The following is a 16,839-nucleotide window of genomic DNA, read 5'->3' as shown; positions in this document are numbered from 1 at the left end:
GTAGGGGGAACACTCAGGGTAACTCATGATGTTGAAGGTCCTGTGATCAGCTCTGTATCACTGGGAGACAGATGGGAGACTGTGACCCCCGAAGCCATCAGACTCGGTCGAACAAGGACCCCAGGCTGCCTCTAGCCCCTCCCTCACTCCTGGCAGCTGTGGCAGGTGCAAAATACAGATGTGTGCTTCTCAGTGATGCAGCGCATTCATCTGCTCTCCTTACCCCAAGGAAATGGAATTTCAGTGCACATTAGGCCCATTCGCTAGAGAATTCCCAAGCAGCTCTGGCATCTCAGCTCTTCCTCTCTAGGGCACTCACAGCGAGTAAGCGGGAGCTTTCATCCATCAAGCACAGGCGCCTTAACTAGAAATCTATCTACCCATGAAGCTCTGCACAGTGGCTCATACCTGTTAATTCCATTACTCAGGAGGCCTGAGGCAGGAGGATCACCGTGAGTCCATGAGTCTGAGGCCAGCTTGGGCTACAATGTGGGACCCTGTCTAAAAAGGAAAAAACCCTCTACTTATGAACCCCAATTTCTATGCAGTCAGGACATGTCTACCCCTCGGGAGAATCTGGAACTGAGGTTCAGAGTGTCCCAGGCTAAGCCATCTGCTGCTGAGAGCCCATCCACCAGTGCTGAGGGTCCCACCCAAGCCAGCAGGGGCAAGAAGGTCAGCATTTTAGTGGATTAGGGGAAAAGGCAGCCCTTATACCTGGACACAGTCCTGTAGGTTCATGACTTGGCAAGCCACATGCCCACAATATCCATAAAAGCCACTCTGCTCTGGGTGGACATAGCCCAACTCAGGGCCCAGGATATATACTGCTCAGCGAACAGGACACTGGCCGGATTTCATCCCTGCTCACCTGTTGGAGCAGAGAAGTGTGCCACTGTGGGCTGTAGGCTGAGGACGGTGTCCCTCCATACCTGCAACACCAGCATGGCAAGCACGAAGGCCACAGTGGCTTCCAGGGTCAGAGATCATGAGCTACTCAACAGGAGGCTGTGTGCACCTGTGTGTGTGTGTATGTGTGTGTGTGTGTGCGCGCGCGCACACACATACACACTCAGATGCGTACTCCCTATGAAGGTTTGTGTTTCTACATCCACGAGCATAAATTCCCAGACACATCAACCTTCACGGATCTGAGATGTCTGCGTGTGTGCCAGTGTGTGTGAATGGGTCTCTCATGTCTGCTGCCTATGAGCCTGAGGCATGGGCTTTGTGTACATGCTGTGTGAATGTATCCCTCAGAATATGCAAGCAAAACACCAATGACTCTGAGCACAAGCGGCACACTACCCCATAAAATATGTTCCTTCTGAACCTTTCAAGCTAGACTACATTTCCCAGCATCCTTAGCAATTGGGTGTGGCTCAATTGTTGAGTCTTGGGCCCTGTCCAGTTCTTTCTCCCTAACAGCCTCCTGTGTTCCGTTTTCCACACTCTTCTCCAACTGTGACCTTACACATGCTGCGTTGAAAATGAAGGTGCCACAGATGGAGGGTGGATGGACCCCGAGTATGGCCTCTGGGCAGAGGCCAGGGAGGGTACACATCAGTGAGAAAGTTCTCCTGTACTAACCACTCAGATTCAAGGCTTAATAGACACCTCAGTCTCCATAGGGGTCCCCTAGTAAGGGGAGCAGGAGCTGTCCCTGCCACGGACTCTGCTGCTTGCGCTTTGATCACTTCCCCCCAGTGAGGTGCCTTACCAGGCCACAGAGGAAGAGGATGCAGGCAGTTCTGATGAGACTTGGTAGTCTGGGGTTAGTTGGTAGGGGAGAAGGGCTCCCCCTCTTGGAGGGCTAGGGGAGGAGAATGGGAGGGGAGAGAGGGAGGATGGGACCAGGAGGAAATGGAGGGGAGCACAACTGGGATGTAAAGCAAATAATTTTTTAAAAATAAACTAAAATTTTAAAAAATATTCAGAGCTTATCTGTTACAGAGAACAAATGTTAGCTTTATACAGGCTTTGGCACCTGAAATGTATGTCATGATAACAAAATGCCATGGCATTCAAGAGACAATCCAAAGATAGGCTAGGAGGTAGGAAGGATGAAGACCCACATGCCACTGTGGCAAAGGGGTACAAATATTGCTTGTCCCAACCTGCTGAACCTGAAGTGCTGAGGGAAGGTGTGGGGACATGGGCCAGGATTGCCAGCTCTTGCTTTCCACTTTTAGCAACACGTAACGAAAGAAACTTAAGCAAGAATAGTCTTTCTTGCAGGGAGGGAAGGAGGGAGGGCGGGAGGGAGGGAGGGCGGGAGGGAGGGAGGGAGGGAAAGTAACAACCTAGACAAGACGTGTGATTCCTGCAGGCGTCAGAAGAGCCATTGCTTCCAGTCCTCACACAGGAGTAAAAACTGAAAGGTCCTCAAGGGTCAATGAGAGAGACCTTCTCAACTGAGTGAGGGTCTTTTTCTCCCCAAGGGTCAGATTTAGGAGTGGTTTCCCCACCTACCATTTAAAATAAAAGGCCCTCAAGGTGGGGGCTAAAGAGATGGCTCAGCAGTTAAGGGCTTTTCCAGAGGGCCCAGGTTCAAATCCCGGCACCCACATGGCAGCTCACAGCTCTCTGTAACTCCAGGATCTGACACTCTCATACAGACATACATGCAGGCAAAAGACCAATGCACATAAAATAAGAGTAAATATGTTTTTTAAGTATGGTATTTAACAATAAATAAATAAAGGGTCCTCAAGACAGCCATGGCTCTATGAAGAGAGCAGAGGCAGAGAAATAAGAGAAGTCACACAGGTGGAGACTGGGGCTTCGGAGAGGGCTGTGGTATGGCTGCCATGACTAAGCCTTGAAACCACAAAGATGTGCAAGCCACTGTGGGATGTCTGCACTGTACACATCCAAAGAGAACATTTCTCCCAAAACCCACTTCTGAAAGGGCCAAGGGGGCTTAGGATGGGAACATTCTACCCAGCCTAAGGCCTTCCCAGGGGCAGAAGCAGGGCATCCCGTCCTTACCACTGCAGGCACAAAGCCTGCCTACCTGCTGAATCTCCTCCTCCATGCTCAGGCACGTGTGCTGTGCTGCTCAGCTTGTCCTGTCCTCACCTCTTTTGGGGGGGTAGTTTGTGGTCCGGTCTGGCTATATACTACAGGCTGGCCTTGAACTTGCAATCCTGTTGCCTCCACTCCCCACGTACTCGTCACTACACCCAACCTCCTTTCTTCTGTACATGAGCTTTTGTTACAGGGACTACCTCTGCAGAACCACTCAAGGGTGTGCTGGGCACAGTAAGATAAATTATCTTTTCAGTTCGTAGTCTGCAGACCGGAGGAGGCAAGTCTGGGTGGATCGGGGCAAGCTACCATCTACTACTTTAAAAGGAACAACCTCCTTGGATGAGGTGTTTGTTATCTTTGGAGTGGTGGCAGGGGGCTTTCTAGGATAGAAGCTAAAATGAAACAGATCTTTGGTGACTAGACAGGCCAGACCCAAGCAAAACATTCCCTAGCTGGCCCCCAAATCAGCCTGAGCTTCTGGCCAGGAGTGTGGTGAGGGGGTGGCTCACGAACATCTCAGAAGCCCACTATGGTCCCAAGACTGAGCTCGTGGTTTGGAATGCAAAGTGGGCTGGAAGCGCCTCTCTGGACCCATCCCATGGAAACCACCTGCTCCTGACCCCTTGCTCATTCTTGAGAAGTCATGAGTTAAAGATGACACAGCCACATGATGGAAGGAGCCCAGGCCCTGAGTCATTACTAGATAGCTCACGCCAGTCAGAAGCGTAGGAAGTCACAGGAAAGAGGCTACAGGTCTCTGCTAAACCACAGAGGTTGTGGAGTGTCATTACAGCAACTAGTGCCTCTCTGAAAGCTCCTAGGAATCCGAACATATGCCTCTGTGCATCTGCTCAAATGTGTGGGCCAGTGGGATGAAGCCTTCATATGCCTTTGAAGTTCTCATTTATGGGTGGGTAACATGCTTGATGGGTGTATGTATGGTAAACGCTTGATTCTGGTGTTCATCTGGCTACCCATGAGCCTGCATGCCTAGGAAGGCTTGTGTTTCCATGCCCCAAGGCCTACACCCCTAAGCACATGTGTGTATGTCTCTACAAAACTGGGTGACCCTGAGCATGTGGGTATGCCCTTTTGGGTCTAAATAACTGTGTACATACCCCTGAAAGTGAACACACAGCTGACACTGGATCTGAGTGTGCACATGACCTACAGGTCTGCAGATAAATACATGCCTTCTGTGTGCCACTGCAGGGGTACCACTGAGCACACTGCTACACTTGTGTCTGTGAGCATTTGTATGGGCTGTTTTAGGCCCCTGAGTGTATGTGCACATGCATTGCGCATATGTTCCTCTGAATGAATGTGGACAAACTTCTCTATGAATCAACAAGAGTGTCTCTGTTGTGAAACTGAGTGTGTGTGTGTGTGTGCATATGCTTCACAGGGTCTGAGTATAAATATGTGTGTGAGTGTGAATGTATGAGTGTGCCTCTCACGATCCCCTCTCACGGAGACATTGTGGAAGGGGTGCAGGTCCACGAGGCCTGCATACATATGCAAATGTATACATATGCAAAGACTTCTAGGATCTGACAGCATGTACCCATGATCCTTTGGTTCTAGTACATACTCACACCTCAGTGTGAGGAGGCTCCTTGTGGGGACAACCAAGCTGGTCTATGAGCACATCCCTCCATAGAGGGACATGTGCATCTTGGTGAGTACACATGGACAGAAATATAAGACTGTGCACAAACATGAAGGGCACTTCCATGGATATGTGTATGTGCACACTTCTATGAGTGTGAGTGAGTCGTGTGCCTGCCTGAACACAAACAGTGTATCTGTGGCTAGGAAACACGTGAACATCTGGAGAGCTGAATGTGTATGTGGGGGCTCATATGTGAGCAAGTGTTACACAGGCGGCTCAGTCCACAGATGTGTGCCTTTGTGAACTGAGCATGGATATATAACCCTGAATCCAGGAATATGTCACAAGGCACGTGCCTCCGTAAGCCTTGAGCACAGATGAGCATACATACACACAAAGCCCCGAATGCACAGTGCATGCCCAGAGCACCCGATGTATATGAGGAGACTTTCTTCTCAGAGCGTCAATAGACGCGAGCATGTGGGAGCTGCCTCTGTGGGTTTAAGCATGCACTTCCACATAGCCCTGGGTGTGTGCAGGGGCCCGGGCAGGTTAAGTGCTGAATGTAGGAGCCTTTGTGCAGCTGAGCACAATATACACAGGTGTGACGCTCTGGGGGTTGTGCAGGTGAGCAGCTGTGAGTCTAGGCAGCTCTAGGTGTTCTGGGAGCTCTAAGCAGGCGCATGAGACACTCAGTGGATCTGGTGCACAGCACGCATCATGGACTGAAAGCCTTTGTGATTCTCTGGATTTCACAGGTGTGCAGATAAGATTCAGGGCATCTGGGCACACATGTGAATTTTTGGGTCTAAGCATCTGTGTGCCTCTATTGATCTGAGTGTAAATGGCATGCACTCTTCTAGGGGTCTGTGTGTGTGTGCCTGTGTGTGTGCGTGTGTGTGTGTGTGTGTGTGTGTGTGTGTGTGTGTGTGTGTGTGTGTAGGAATATGTGAGCTTCCAGGCAATGTACGAGTGTGTATGCATGGGTGTACATGTGTGTCCCTGGTAAGAGCACACTTGTCTACATATGGATGTACGCCTCTGTGGATTTAAGTCTTCCTATGTGTCTCTGGGGTGCGAAGCCCACAGTCCTACAGGGGCCAGGCTGGAAATACAATGTGTGGGCCTGGACAGCTGGGCCAGCAGGGGTGGTGTGTCACATTACCAACTGTAGGTGTTTGTCCCTTAAAAGCACTCCCACTAGGGAGAATTCTAACAATACCCTGTGTGACTGGACCTCCAGCCTCCGGTAAAATGTGAGCTACACGACAGGCCTATGTCTGCGGAGGGGCTTGGAGTGAAGGAAAGGGATGGGGAGGTGGTTAAACCAAACAGGGATGATCCTAGGCACACACTGCCACCCTGGACGGAAGATCTGCAAGTTCAGAGGGTGGACGCCCTAGGGTCAGGCTCTCAGCAGCCAGCCTGCCACTAGCCAGGTTGCCTCCTCCTCTGACAGGAGCCTGGTGTGCTGCTAGAGAACGTTTCCTTATCCTAGAGCCTCCAAGTGGACTCTAGCTACAGATGCCAGGATGAGGGGCAGGGAAGCACAGTCCATGCCAGTCTGTGTACCCAGGAGGCATCATGATCCCTGCCTGGTTTCCCAGGAGGAGATGAGGACAGTGGGTATTTCGGAGCTGTGTACTGAAGTGAGCCCAGGCACTCTAAGGTCCACTCTGCCCTGCCTCCAGGGCTTATTTTCAAAACTGGGCCAGACATCAGCCCTCCCAACCGAGTCTCCAGACCTCCAGGCCTCCAGGCTTCCTCCACCTCCATTATCCTCCCTTCACACGGTAGCTTTTTTTTTTTTTTTTAACAGAAGAATGGCACAATGGCCAGTGATCTCTGGGAGCCCTGACTTGGGGGTGGCTGACCTACCCACTTCAGTCCACCTTACCCTCTTATTCTAAGAAAGCCTGAAATGGCTCAGGATAGGGTACCAGAGAGCTCACTGCAGGCCATGCCCAGGCTTCTAGATGGACTCTTGGGCTGGGACACTAGACCCTCCCAATATGGCCCTAGGACAGCCTAGTGTGCGCAGAGCACATCTGTGTGCTCAGGCTCTGCAGAGTGGAGGAAAGGCAGGTCCCAGAATGAGAAGTGAGGCTGCACCCCTTCCCCATAGCATAGTCCCATCCCAGAGTTCTCACAGGCCATTCCTTGCAGCCCCTTATGGTAAGCCTGGCTGGAGGCTATCGCAGCCCTTAGGAATCCCCAGCCGCTGCCCACAGCTTGGGTGGATTACGCAGCACTGAGAGGTGCTATGGGCAGACTCTGCCACATGCCCAAAGCCTTCCAAAGCAGTAGTGGGGCTACAGGATACAGAGATGGAACAGGGTGGCTCCAGGCAGAGGGGTCTCTTGCAGAGGAGAGCGTCTGTTCCCAGAAGCACAGGCCCTGAGCTGTGGACAGAGAGGTCTTTCCTGGCCAGCAGCTGGCACCTCCCATGAATGCCCCTTGGCCCAGGACCACAGAACCACAGACCCACCTCACTAAGTTCTTGACCACTGAGGAGAAGAGGGATAGAGGCAGCAGCATCAAACTCTGGGTATGGGGGCTTCCTCTGGTCTGTGGTTCTACCCTACCTACCCACACTCTGTCTGGGGTGGCAGGCCACCCTAGGCTTCAGTGTCTCTTTTGGGGATGGTAGGCCCTCCAGGTGCCTGACCTCAGGTCAGACTCACAGCCCTTCTCCGTCCTTCATGCACTTGGTCTCCCCCCCACCCTGCCCCACTCCCAAGCCTTGCTGAAACCCACAGCTCAGGTACTACCATGGCTAGGTGATGGAGAGATGCCTCGGGGAAGCCAAGCAAGAGATGTGGACGGCCCCTCTGCTCCTATGAGTTCACCCAGGTGTCATCCAAGGCCTATGTTCCCCTCCTGGGAGTTCCCGCCAGCCACATCCAGTCCTTTTTCCAGTCCTGCTAATCAGGCCTCAGTGACCACCTCCCACTGTTCTTGGCAGCCACTGTCAACCTGCTCAGAAGAGCAGCCCAGCAATCACTGGGTCACCTCACTCTCATGCTCTCAGCTAGCACGCAAAGCTCACCCCCACCCCCTCCAACTTGCCCTGTATTTGTTGCCTTGGCTCCAGCCTGCAACATTAAGCAGAGTCCCTGTGTCACCATTACTCAGGAAGCCCTTCCCCACAGCTTCTTCTACAGCCACTCTCAAGCTAAGCTCTCCCCTAAGGAACTACATGTCTGGCCTGAGGGACACCTCTACCCAGATACAAAGCTTCCATGTAGCAACTGCCCTCCTTGACCTGGCATGCTGGGGATCCTTTCAAGAACACCAGATAAATCCCTGAGGCTGAGTAGGAGGCCAAGGGAGTGCCAGACTTCAGGGCTGATGGGAGTTGTAGTTCTGGACCTGAGGGCTGATGGGAATTGTAGTTCTTCACCTCCCAATCCAGGACTCCTGAGAGGGGCAGTTCCTCACGTTTCTACAACCACATCTCCCTCTTCTCCCAGTTCCTCTTGGCTATCCTCCCTTAGGAGCCCAGGCTAAAGACCTCACTATCTCCAAGGATGGGACACCGAAAGGCACCTTGTCAGAGGGCACGTGAGGGACCTGGGGTCTTCTAAGTCACAAAGGGACTGCAGGAGAGAATAAAGTCTGCAGCACACCCTGGGCTGGGGCCAGGTGGCAGAGAGTCGCCCCCCTCCCCAGCAGCGTCGAAGGGCCCGGGGCAGGGGAGGGGGGAAAGGCACTCACCAGTACTAGGCTCACACTCCTCCAGATCCTCATCATCGCTTGGACACTCAGCTGAGGCCACCAGGAGGTCATCTGTGTTCTGGGGTCGGGGTGAGGGGCAGCGGGAGGAGGAGTAGGGAAAGAGAGGGTTCCAGTAGGTGAACAGATCCCATGGCTGCTTCCCGAGGTGTGGGACAGCACAGAAGACAGGCCCAAGCCCAGCCCCCTCATCGTTTGTTGGGTAATTTGGTCTTTCAATTTTCCATGCTAAAGGATACTAGACATAGCCGGCCCTGCGGTTCCCATGGCTCCCAAAGACAAGACAACATGTGCTGAGCCCTTTACACTGGGGAACCAGGGGATGAGATGCCAACCCTGGGCTGCAAGGTGTGTGTATACCAGGGGGATGGAGTAGGCTCAGGACACAGGGAGACGGGGACAGGGTCTGCAGGGTTTCCTATCCCCAGCTTCCCCAGACCATCACCTCTCATCTTTCCCAACCCCCTTCCACAGAGAGAACCAGGCTCCGCACAATAATTAGGGCTATGGTTGCCATGACAACAGGAGTCGACTTTGTCAGCATTTTCTCTTCTCCTGATTGCAAAGAAAGAGGATCCCTGAGATGTGGGAGCCTGGGGGAGGGGGAGGGGAAGTTCAGCAGGGTTAGGAAAGAAAGCCATGGAGGGAGACCCAAGGCCCATGGAGTAAGGGGAGCTGGGAGTCTGTAGATTAGGAGTGAGCCAGTGGGGGAGGCCAAGGATGCCAGGGTGAGAGGGTCCCAACCTGCTGCTCCCTAGGTTCCACTTCAAGCCCAACAGCCCTTGTCCAAGGACAAAGCCATAGACTCGTCCTCTCTTCCATATCCTTGACCCCCCCTCTTTTCCACCCAACCCAGTATCTCCCTGGGCCATCCATTCTTTTGCCCACCTGGCTGGTCTGCCTACCCTCTTCTACTAAGACTTGATGCGATTAGAGGACAGGACGTCGGTGGGTAGGAAGGCAGCCTAGGTGAGGTCAGGCCTTCCTCTCACGGTTCCCCACTCTCCAGAGGAAAGCCTCTGGGTATCCAGATCTCCCAGATTCCTAGACATTTGAGATAGAGAGGGGGGCTTATCTCTTGTCTCTCTCCTAGTCAGCCCAGCCTCAGGATCCCTGCAGGACAGACTGGCAAGAAAGAAGAGCCCAGAGTGCAGAAGCCGAGCTCAGAGAAGTAGAAGACAGACTGGTGTGGAGGAAAGACATGTCTTCATGGATTCCCCCAAGATTCCTCTGGGCCTTCAGGCTCAACAGCCACTGGGGGAAGGGACACAGAAGCACTGTAGGGCTGAGGTGGCCCAGCCAGGTCTTCATAACCAGTACTGGCGCTGACACAACAGGCACTGGTGACAATTAGGGAATCTAGCTGCCGTGCAGCCCAGTGACTACTCAGAAAGCCAGGCCTGCCTGCTCCTTGGAGCTTTGTTTTTCAGCTGTGGCCCCCCACTAGACTCACCAGATCCAGGGAGCCCCTGAGCTGGTAGATGGTGGAGTGATAATCCACAGGGAACTCTGTACCGCCACTCAGAGCACACGCTCAAGGGCCAAGGCTGAGGCCTGCCGAGCTGTGGTACTGAGTGCTTGCCCAGAGTCACATGCAGAAGCTATGCAAAGACTGAGGACTTACAAGCCTGACCTCTCACCCAAAAGCATCGTCAGCAGAGGGAGGGGCTGTCCCTTGCCTCTACCAGCCTCTGGAGAGGGGCTGCCCACCCTGGAAGACTGCAAGTCACCACTCCAGTATGTCATCTCTTCCCAAGATGCCACTAGTTGGCCACCAGTTGGTCCACTAAGCCCTAGCACAGCCACCTTCTTCGCCACTCCCTCAGTCTTCATGCAGACTTCCCTTCTCCTGAGGAGGGTGGCAGGGCTTCTCCAGTCAACTGCCCTCAACTCTGGATCCCCTAGAAACAGTGGTCACCCTGACACAGTCAATATCCCTGATCACTATGTGAAGGCCTTCCTCTCCTAAATCATCACCATGACAACAAGGTGAGAAACAGCTGTCTCCAGAACCAACCACTCCCGACTCCAAAGCCCCCTGGACCCTCCCAGACATAGAAAGGGTCTCACCTGGGTGGTGCTGTCCCTCATTGTGGGGGAGCGGCCCCGGCGAGTAGTGGTGGTGGCCATGGTGGTGGTGGTCTCCATGATGGTGGTGGCCATGTCAGCCAGCAGGGTGGTGGCAGTGGTCTCCGCACTGAGCAACACGGATGGCCCCTCCCCTACTAGGCGTAGGTGGCCTTCGGTCCGCACATTGGGGTCGCTCTCGGCGGCCAGCGCCAGTACCTTGAGCCCATTGTAATAGAGGCCGGACACCTGGCCCTGGAAGGGGCGGCCCTGATCCCGGCCCCCAATCTTGATGGCAGCCTGGCTGTTGAAGATGGTCAGCTGGCGTCCTGAGGGTTGGGGTGGGGTGAAAGGGGCGGACGGAGGAGAGGCGGGCAGTCCAGGGGAGATCGGGAAGGGATCGGAGAGTGGAGAGAAGAAGGGGAGGAGAGTGGGAGTGGGGGGGCGGAGCCAGAACGTGGGTGGGGAAGGAATGAGGAAGAGGCAGACAACCAAGGGAAAGTCTCTGTTAGCCAGAGGCTCTGGCCCAGCCTTGTGGGACCCCCACAGGAGAGGGCCACCGGGGTACACATGGGCTGGGAAAGGGAGCCTGATCACCCCCTGTCCCCACCATGCACATGCCTCTGCGTCTGCACCTGCCCCCCCTTTCTGATCCCACTCAGGGGCTATCACCCATCGTTCTTAGCCATCAGTTCCACTCCCATCTTCTCTCTCTCTTCTCCCAAACATCCCACCCAGTGTCCAGCCTCAAGCCATGTGTCCTCCGAAGCAGTAGACAGTGGCAACAGAGGCGGGAGGGGGTCCTGCCAGGCCGAGGTGGAGTCGGCTGGGCTGGCGAGTGTGAGCAAAGGAAGGCAGACGGTATGGTCCGCTTCTGGCTGGCCCCACCCACTGGCACACTCTATGATGGCTGGCCAGGCTGCTTAGCTTAGCCTGGCCTACTGAGGCCCAGCCGCAGTCCTAGGAGCTGAGCCCTTCCCCCAGTGTAGACGTGCAAGCCAAGATAAGGAAAATGTTAAAGGGACCTTGCTTCGCTCACTGACAGCCAAAATAACTGCTCCAGCTCCAATCTGGCCCTGCAATTGGCAGTGTTAGATGGCCCCTGCTAGGGGCTTGGCTGCTTGCTTTGGTTTTAGTGGACCTGGGGGTCAGTTTAACCCTCTGAGTTTGTTGTTTTGTTTTGGTTTTGTTGTTGTTTTGTTTTTTAGAAAAGATATTTATTATGTTTAAGTTTAGATTTAACTTTGGTTTTGATGTTATTGGGGAGGGGGGCAGATGGAGTACGGTTTTGCCCCATTCTCCTCACGGATCTTCAGCTGTGTTCATTTAAAACCTGGCTTAGCCCTTGTTAGCCTCTGGTTAGTACCTCGTTAGAGATCTGGTTTAGAGTTAGGAACCTGGGAGCCCTGCCCCCCAAACCTGGGCTGAGACAGTCCAACATGTGACACGTACCCTCTCTAAAAAACACAGGCTCTCCAGGAGCCCCACACACCTGTCCAGCCAAGGCTGGTCGCTGGTATGTCTCCTCGGGTGGGGGGGGAGGGGGGCGGGGCCCAACTCCACTCTTCTTCCTCAGCACCGGCCTACTTCTGGCTCAAGATCCCCGCCCCCGCCCCCAGCAGCCATGCATCCTCACATATGGCCAAGCCCAGCCCATAAAAGGCGGAGGTGCATAAAAAGTATAAGAAAAAAAAAAAAAAAAAAAAAAAAAAAAAAGGAGAGGAGGGCCCTAAGCATCAGATGAGTTCTCCGTTAATCAGATTCCTTTCCAGAAAGCCTTCTTAGAGCCTGTACAAACCTGATGTGCATGTGGCCTTCTAAAATGTTCCATCTCAAACCCATCTGACTACAGGTCTCTCTACTGTAAGGTCCCCCGGGAACTGCTGCTCCAGACATGTTTTGGAAGTAGAAATAGGACTATTCCAGAAACATTTATTGAGCGGCCTACCGTATCCCAGCCACTTACAATAAAATATCCCCCTCCAAGAAGACCCAGCGCTGCCCTAGAGGAGCTTACTCCTATTCTCCTGGTGCACATGGAGCACGCTGAGCAAAGACCCAGGACAGAGCTAGGCCCACGGGGTCAGCACTGGGCTGAAGGCCACGCCAAGAGTGAGTTCCTCCTCCTCATCTTTGGGAAGCCCAACCTGCTTCTACTTCTAGAAGAGTAGCTTCTTAAAGAGAAGGTGTGGCTGGAGCTCTTTCCTCCTTAGGCCCATGGTCAGCTTCTCCCTTGAACAGCTCTCCCAACCTACCCACGAAGAGTTGGGGGGGTGGAGTTGGTGGTATCACAAGTTGTTCTAGACTCAGCCCAGGTTCCTCCCTCAGCCTCTGTGATTCTAGGAGGGGAGGGTGGGTAACAGAGAGGAATCCACAGCCTCTGTGGCCCCTGCCCCCACCTTCCACAAACGCCTCAAAGGGTTAAAGTTCACCCCACTGGTGAGAGCAGCCCAGTGTGGCTGGGGGCTGCAGGTTTTAGCGATGTCTGTTACAGTCCCTTTAACTTTTTTGTCCTGCTGTGGGTTTATCACATGTGGTTATCAGCGTGTTTAGGCCCCTGGGTGCAGGGACTGGAGGTTACTTTGGGTTTTTTTTTTTTTTTTTTAATTGGGGAAAGCCCCGTGGACATTTAAAGCACAGTTATCAGCTGGTTAAGTGGGCTTTAGCACTTCTGCTCCCCCACTAGAGTTTAGCCTTAGAGGTACAGAGCTCGCCCCTCCTCCAATGGGAATGACATGGCTGTGCCCTTGGCCCCCAACTTCTGGCAACAAGAAGCTTCTCCCTCTCTTGCCACATAAGGGCCTCTTAGGGACCTGCTCTGTCTTCCTCATCAGACCAGCAGGCAGAGACCTCTAAGAACCCCTAAGAGACCACCACCTTCCCTCCCTCCCTTAGTCTCCTGACAGATACTTCTAAGGGGCCTGGGACGAAGGCTTCTGGGACCTTATAGTACAGTCCGAGGCTTAAGCATTTCCTTTCTCCTCAAGATAGCCCGTCTGAGCCCTTCTTCGTTGGCTCCGCCCTCCTTGCTTCCCAAACCCCTCCTACCTCCAGGTGCCCTGTGGCCCTCTACTAACCCTAACCCTGAACGTGGCCAGAGAGACCCAGCCTTCTAGCCTGCGCTCCCCTCCTGCTGCGGGGATGTCTTAGCTCAGCACAAACTTAAGGGTGCCTCCATCTTTCGAGGGTCACCCTAGGGAGAAACCAGGTTTTGTCCTCCCTATTCCCAAAGCACCTCCCAGAAACAAACAGGCTGAGTGCAGGGGCAGGAGGGAGCATCGCGCCCGCCCGGACAATTGTCCCTCCACTTGGGGCCGGGCATGACAAAGAGGGAAGGGTGGGGGAGAGAGCTCTGCACCTTTAAGATAGTGTTTTTTAAGTTAGTTAGTTAGTTAGTTAGTTAGTTAGTTAATTCTGGTTAGTTACCTTTGTCGAGCAGCCACTCATCTACTACTCGACCAAGCCGGTAGGGGATTCTCTGTCTAGCAATCGCCAGGCGCTCGTTATCAAAGTTTCCTTGGAAAAGTTTAGAAAGACAGTAGGTTTCTCAGGCAGTGCAGTCCACAGGCTTTAGAAAGTAATTATGCAGTTCTCAGGAGACCCCAGCAAGCAGCCACATTCAACAGAGAGGAGGGAGGCGGGGACAGAATGCTGGGCCCCTCCTCTCCCAGTGGGGGTATAGGGGGTCCCTCCCTAGGCTCCATCCAGAGCCGACCCCACCCCTGGGGGTGAGAGTAACCCAAAGGAGAGGGAAAACCAAGAAAAGGGGAAAGAAATGTAAAGAAAATAAAAGCAAAAACAAAAAACCCACAGCTGGAAGGTCAGAGGTTAAGCAGGTTTATCTAGTCAAGTTGTTGAGGCTGAGGCCCACTTCCTTCACCATCCCAAAGAGGGGTGGTGGGGTGGGGGCGGGGCATTTAGCAGGTTTAAGTTAGGGGGCCGGTCCAGCTGTTTACTGTTTAGAGTGTGGTTTAGAAGTGGAGGGGGTAGGTTAAGCAGGGTTTATGCAGCATTTAAAGGGGTGCCCAGCACGCACATCTCACTGAGCTTTAAACCACTTCTCAAAGTCATAGCCAACTCCTGACCCATCACCACCTCCCACTTCCCTCCCTCCACACCCCTGGCCCACCACACCCTTCCAGCTCCGTCTCTGCTCCCTCACCCTAGGCCTCCTCACTTCTCCCCTGCAAGCTGCTGCTGCCAGCTCACCTGGTCCTGACTGCCTGTATACCTGGCTACTACTACAGAGGCGGCCTGGGCATGCCTACAGGCCATGGGGCAGGAGGGCCACGAGGAGAGCAGGGCATGGGTGTTTAAACTCTTTCCTACTCCCATTTACCTGCCCAGAGACCACAGCCTAGGCCACCCACGCACCTTCGGGAACACCTCCATAAAGGCGCCCTCCACATTCATGTGTGCAGGGATGCAATCACGAGACTGCCCTTCTCTACAGATTCAGGATTTCACTGCTGGTACCCACCGATACCTTACCACTCAGACCACACCTCCCTTTCTCCATGGCCCTCTCGTGCCATCTCCTGCAGGTGTCCTTGGCCCTCCTCTGCTCCTGGTCTTTCTTTGCCTTGCTGTCTTCTCCATCTCAGTCCACTTCGAGATGCTCGGTCCCTCGGTGCCCTTTAGAACCAAGCCCTGGCCCCACCCATCTCCCTCCTCTGCAGGCCCTGCCAGATCCTCAGCCTTCCTCCTTCAGACTCCCTCCCCCAGTTCTAGCCCCACCCTTCTTCTCATCCTTGGTTCCCCATCTGGATACCCCACCTGTTCTCTCTCCACTCTCAAGCTCCAATCCCTGAGACAAGAAAGGGGGGGGAGGTATGTGTGCACACGAGAGAGCGTGTGTGGTGTGTTGCATAGGGGTACATGCACACCTATGTGAAAAGGGGCTTGTCAGTGTGGCTTTCTGTGTTTCTCTGTGAACCGTGAGTGGTCCTAAGCTACTACAGTGGGTAGGGACATGATGTCCTTTGAGAATATGGCCACTCTGCTGCTTTAAGCCACTCATGCCGGCGTAGGAGCCTTCTCTCTGCACCACACGGCTACACTAGCCTAGCCAGATCCCCGGGCAGGTCTGCTCCTGCTTCTGAACAGCTCTCTGGACCATATGTGCCTATGCTCATGTGGACATGCAGGGCACCTTCCTAAGCGCTTTGAGCTAATGACATCTTTTCTTCCCTATAGATTCCGAGAGACTGGATGACTTGATCCGGGTCTTGTGGTCTGTCAGTAGAGATCCAAGATTAAATCCCAAGTTCCACTGAGTCAGAACCCACAGGCTATACCTCTGTGTTCTCTAAGAGTCGGGTGGAAGGCCAGGTATGGTGATGTACACCTTTAATCCCAGCATCCTAAAGGCAGACACAAGTGGGTATCTGTGAGTTCAAGGCCAACCTAGCCAAGGTAGCAAATTCTAGGCTAGCCAGGGCTATGTAGAGAGAGCCTGACTCCCCCTCACCAGAAAAAAAATAAAATAAAAAGATACCCAGATTTACAGGCAAGGGATGCCAGACAGCCTTTCCATATATCTATCCAGGGGTCCTGGCAGAGCCAGCAGAGGATGTGTGTTCCTCCTAGCCTCTGGCCTGAGGAAGTGAACCTCTAAGCACAAGGTCTGACTGGGCACGGTGAACTCTTCGTACCAGCATAGGCCTATGTCCTCACTACTGCAAAGAACTGTACCTGTTCCCCTGAGACAATGAGCTCTGATACCCCTGGCTGTCAGGATCTGCTGTGGCTAGGCGTACAGGGAGCAGAGACAGGCCTGTGTGAGAGAGTTGGCATTTCTGGCCCCACATATGCCCAGGGCTCTGGGAGTACACTAGCTAGCATCCCTCTGCAGAGCTGTTATCTCATGGACCCCTCTGCCTTTCTCACCTTCTGAGGTCATCTGAGTGTCAGGGTGGCCTATGGGCACATCTGTCAGCCTCTGTTTACTACGAGAATGTGGGTAGCTTTTGTTGTTGGTGGTGGTTTTGTTGTTTTGGTTTTTTGAGGCAGGGTTTCTCTGTGTAGCCTTGGCTGTCTTGGACTCACTTTATGGATCAGGCTGGCCTTGAACTCACAGTGATCCGTCTGCCTCTGCCTCCTGAGTGCTGGGATTAAAGGTGTGTGCACCATGCCCAGCTTGTGGGTAGCTCTTAACTCAAGGGTTGCCCACAGCCATTCAGGTGTAAGCCACCATGACTGTGAGTCTGCACTGGCTTCTGTGTCTCAACATGAGTGAGCCCTGAAGGTTTGTCCTGCTCATGCTCCGTCACTCTGGCTAGAGGCACTGGAGGTCACAGGTGGTCATCCTGCTGCTGGGGGGGTGGTGGTGGGGTTCCTGTGTGCTGGGCAGCTGGCCCCTGCAGCTCTGTCCTCCCCGCAGTGTTTCTCCT

At 53.6% G+C, this 16,839-nt stretch overlaps 1 protein-coding gene across 7 annotated transcripts in view; it reads right to left on the bottom strand.

Annotated features, from left to right (window-relative positions):
- Window positions 1–16,839, bottom strand: part of Nrxn2 (neurexin 2) — a 113,742-nt gene that overhangs the window by 5,193 nt on the left and 91,710 nt on the right. For 4 of the 7 annotated variants that reach the window (XM_051145984.1, XM_051145977.1, XM_051145979.1 and 1 more), the window contains 3 exons: window positions 13,874–13,963; window positions 10,451–10,776; window positions 8,363–8,441 (listed from right to left, as the gene is read on the bottom strand). In XM_051145984.1, coding sequence (XP_051001941.1) covers window positions 8,363–8,441; window positions 10,451–10,776; window positions 13,874–13,963 — 495 coding nt within the window. The remainder of the gene's footprint in view (window positions 1–8,362; window positions 8,442–10,450; window positions 10,777–13,873; window positions 13,964–16,839) is intronic. The other 3 variants (XM_051145978.1, XM_051145980.1, XM_051145983.1) reach the window with 1 other exon arrangement.

The sequence above is a fragment of the Acomys russatus genome, chromosome 5, assembly GCF_903995435.1.
Source record: "Acomys russatus chromosome 5, mAcoRus1.1, whole genome shotgun sequence".
Lineage (NCBI taxonomy): Eukaryota > Metazoa > Chordata > Mammalia > Rodentia > Muridae > Acomys > Acomys russatus.
This window is presented reverse-complemented; position numbering and strand designations above follow the sequence as displayed.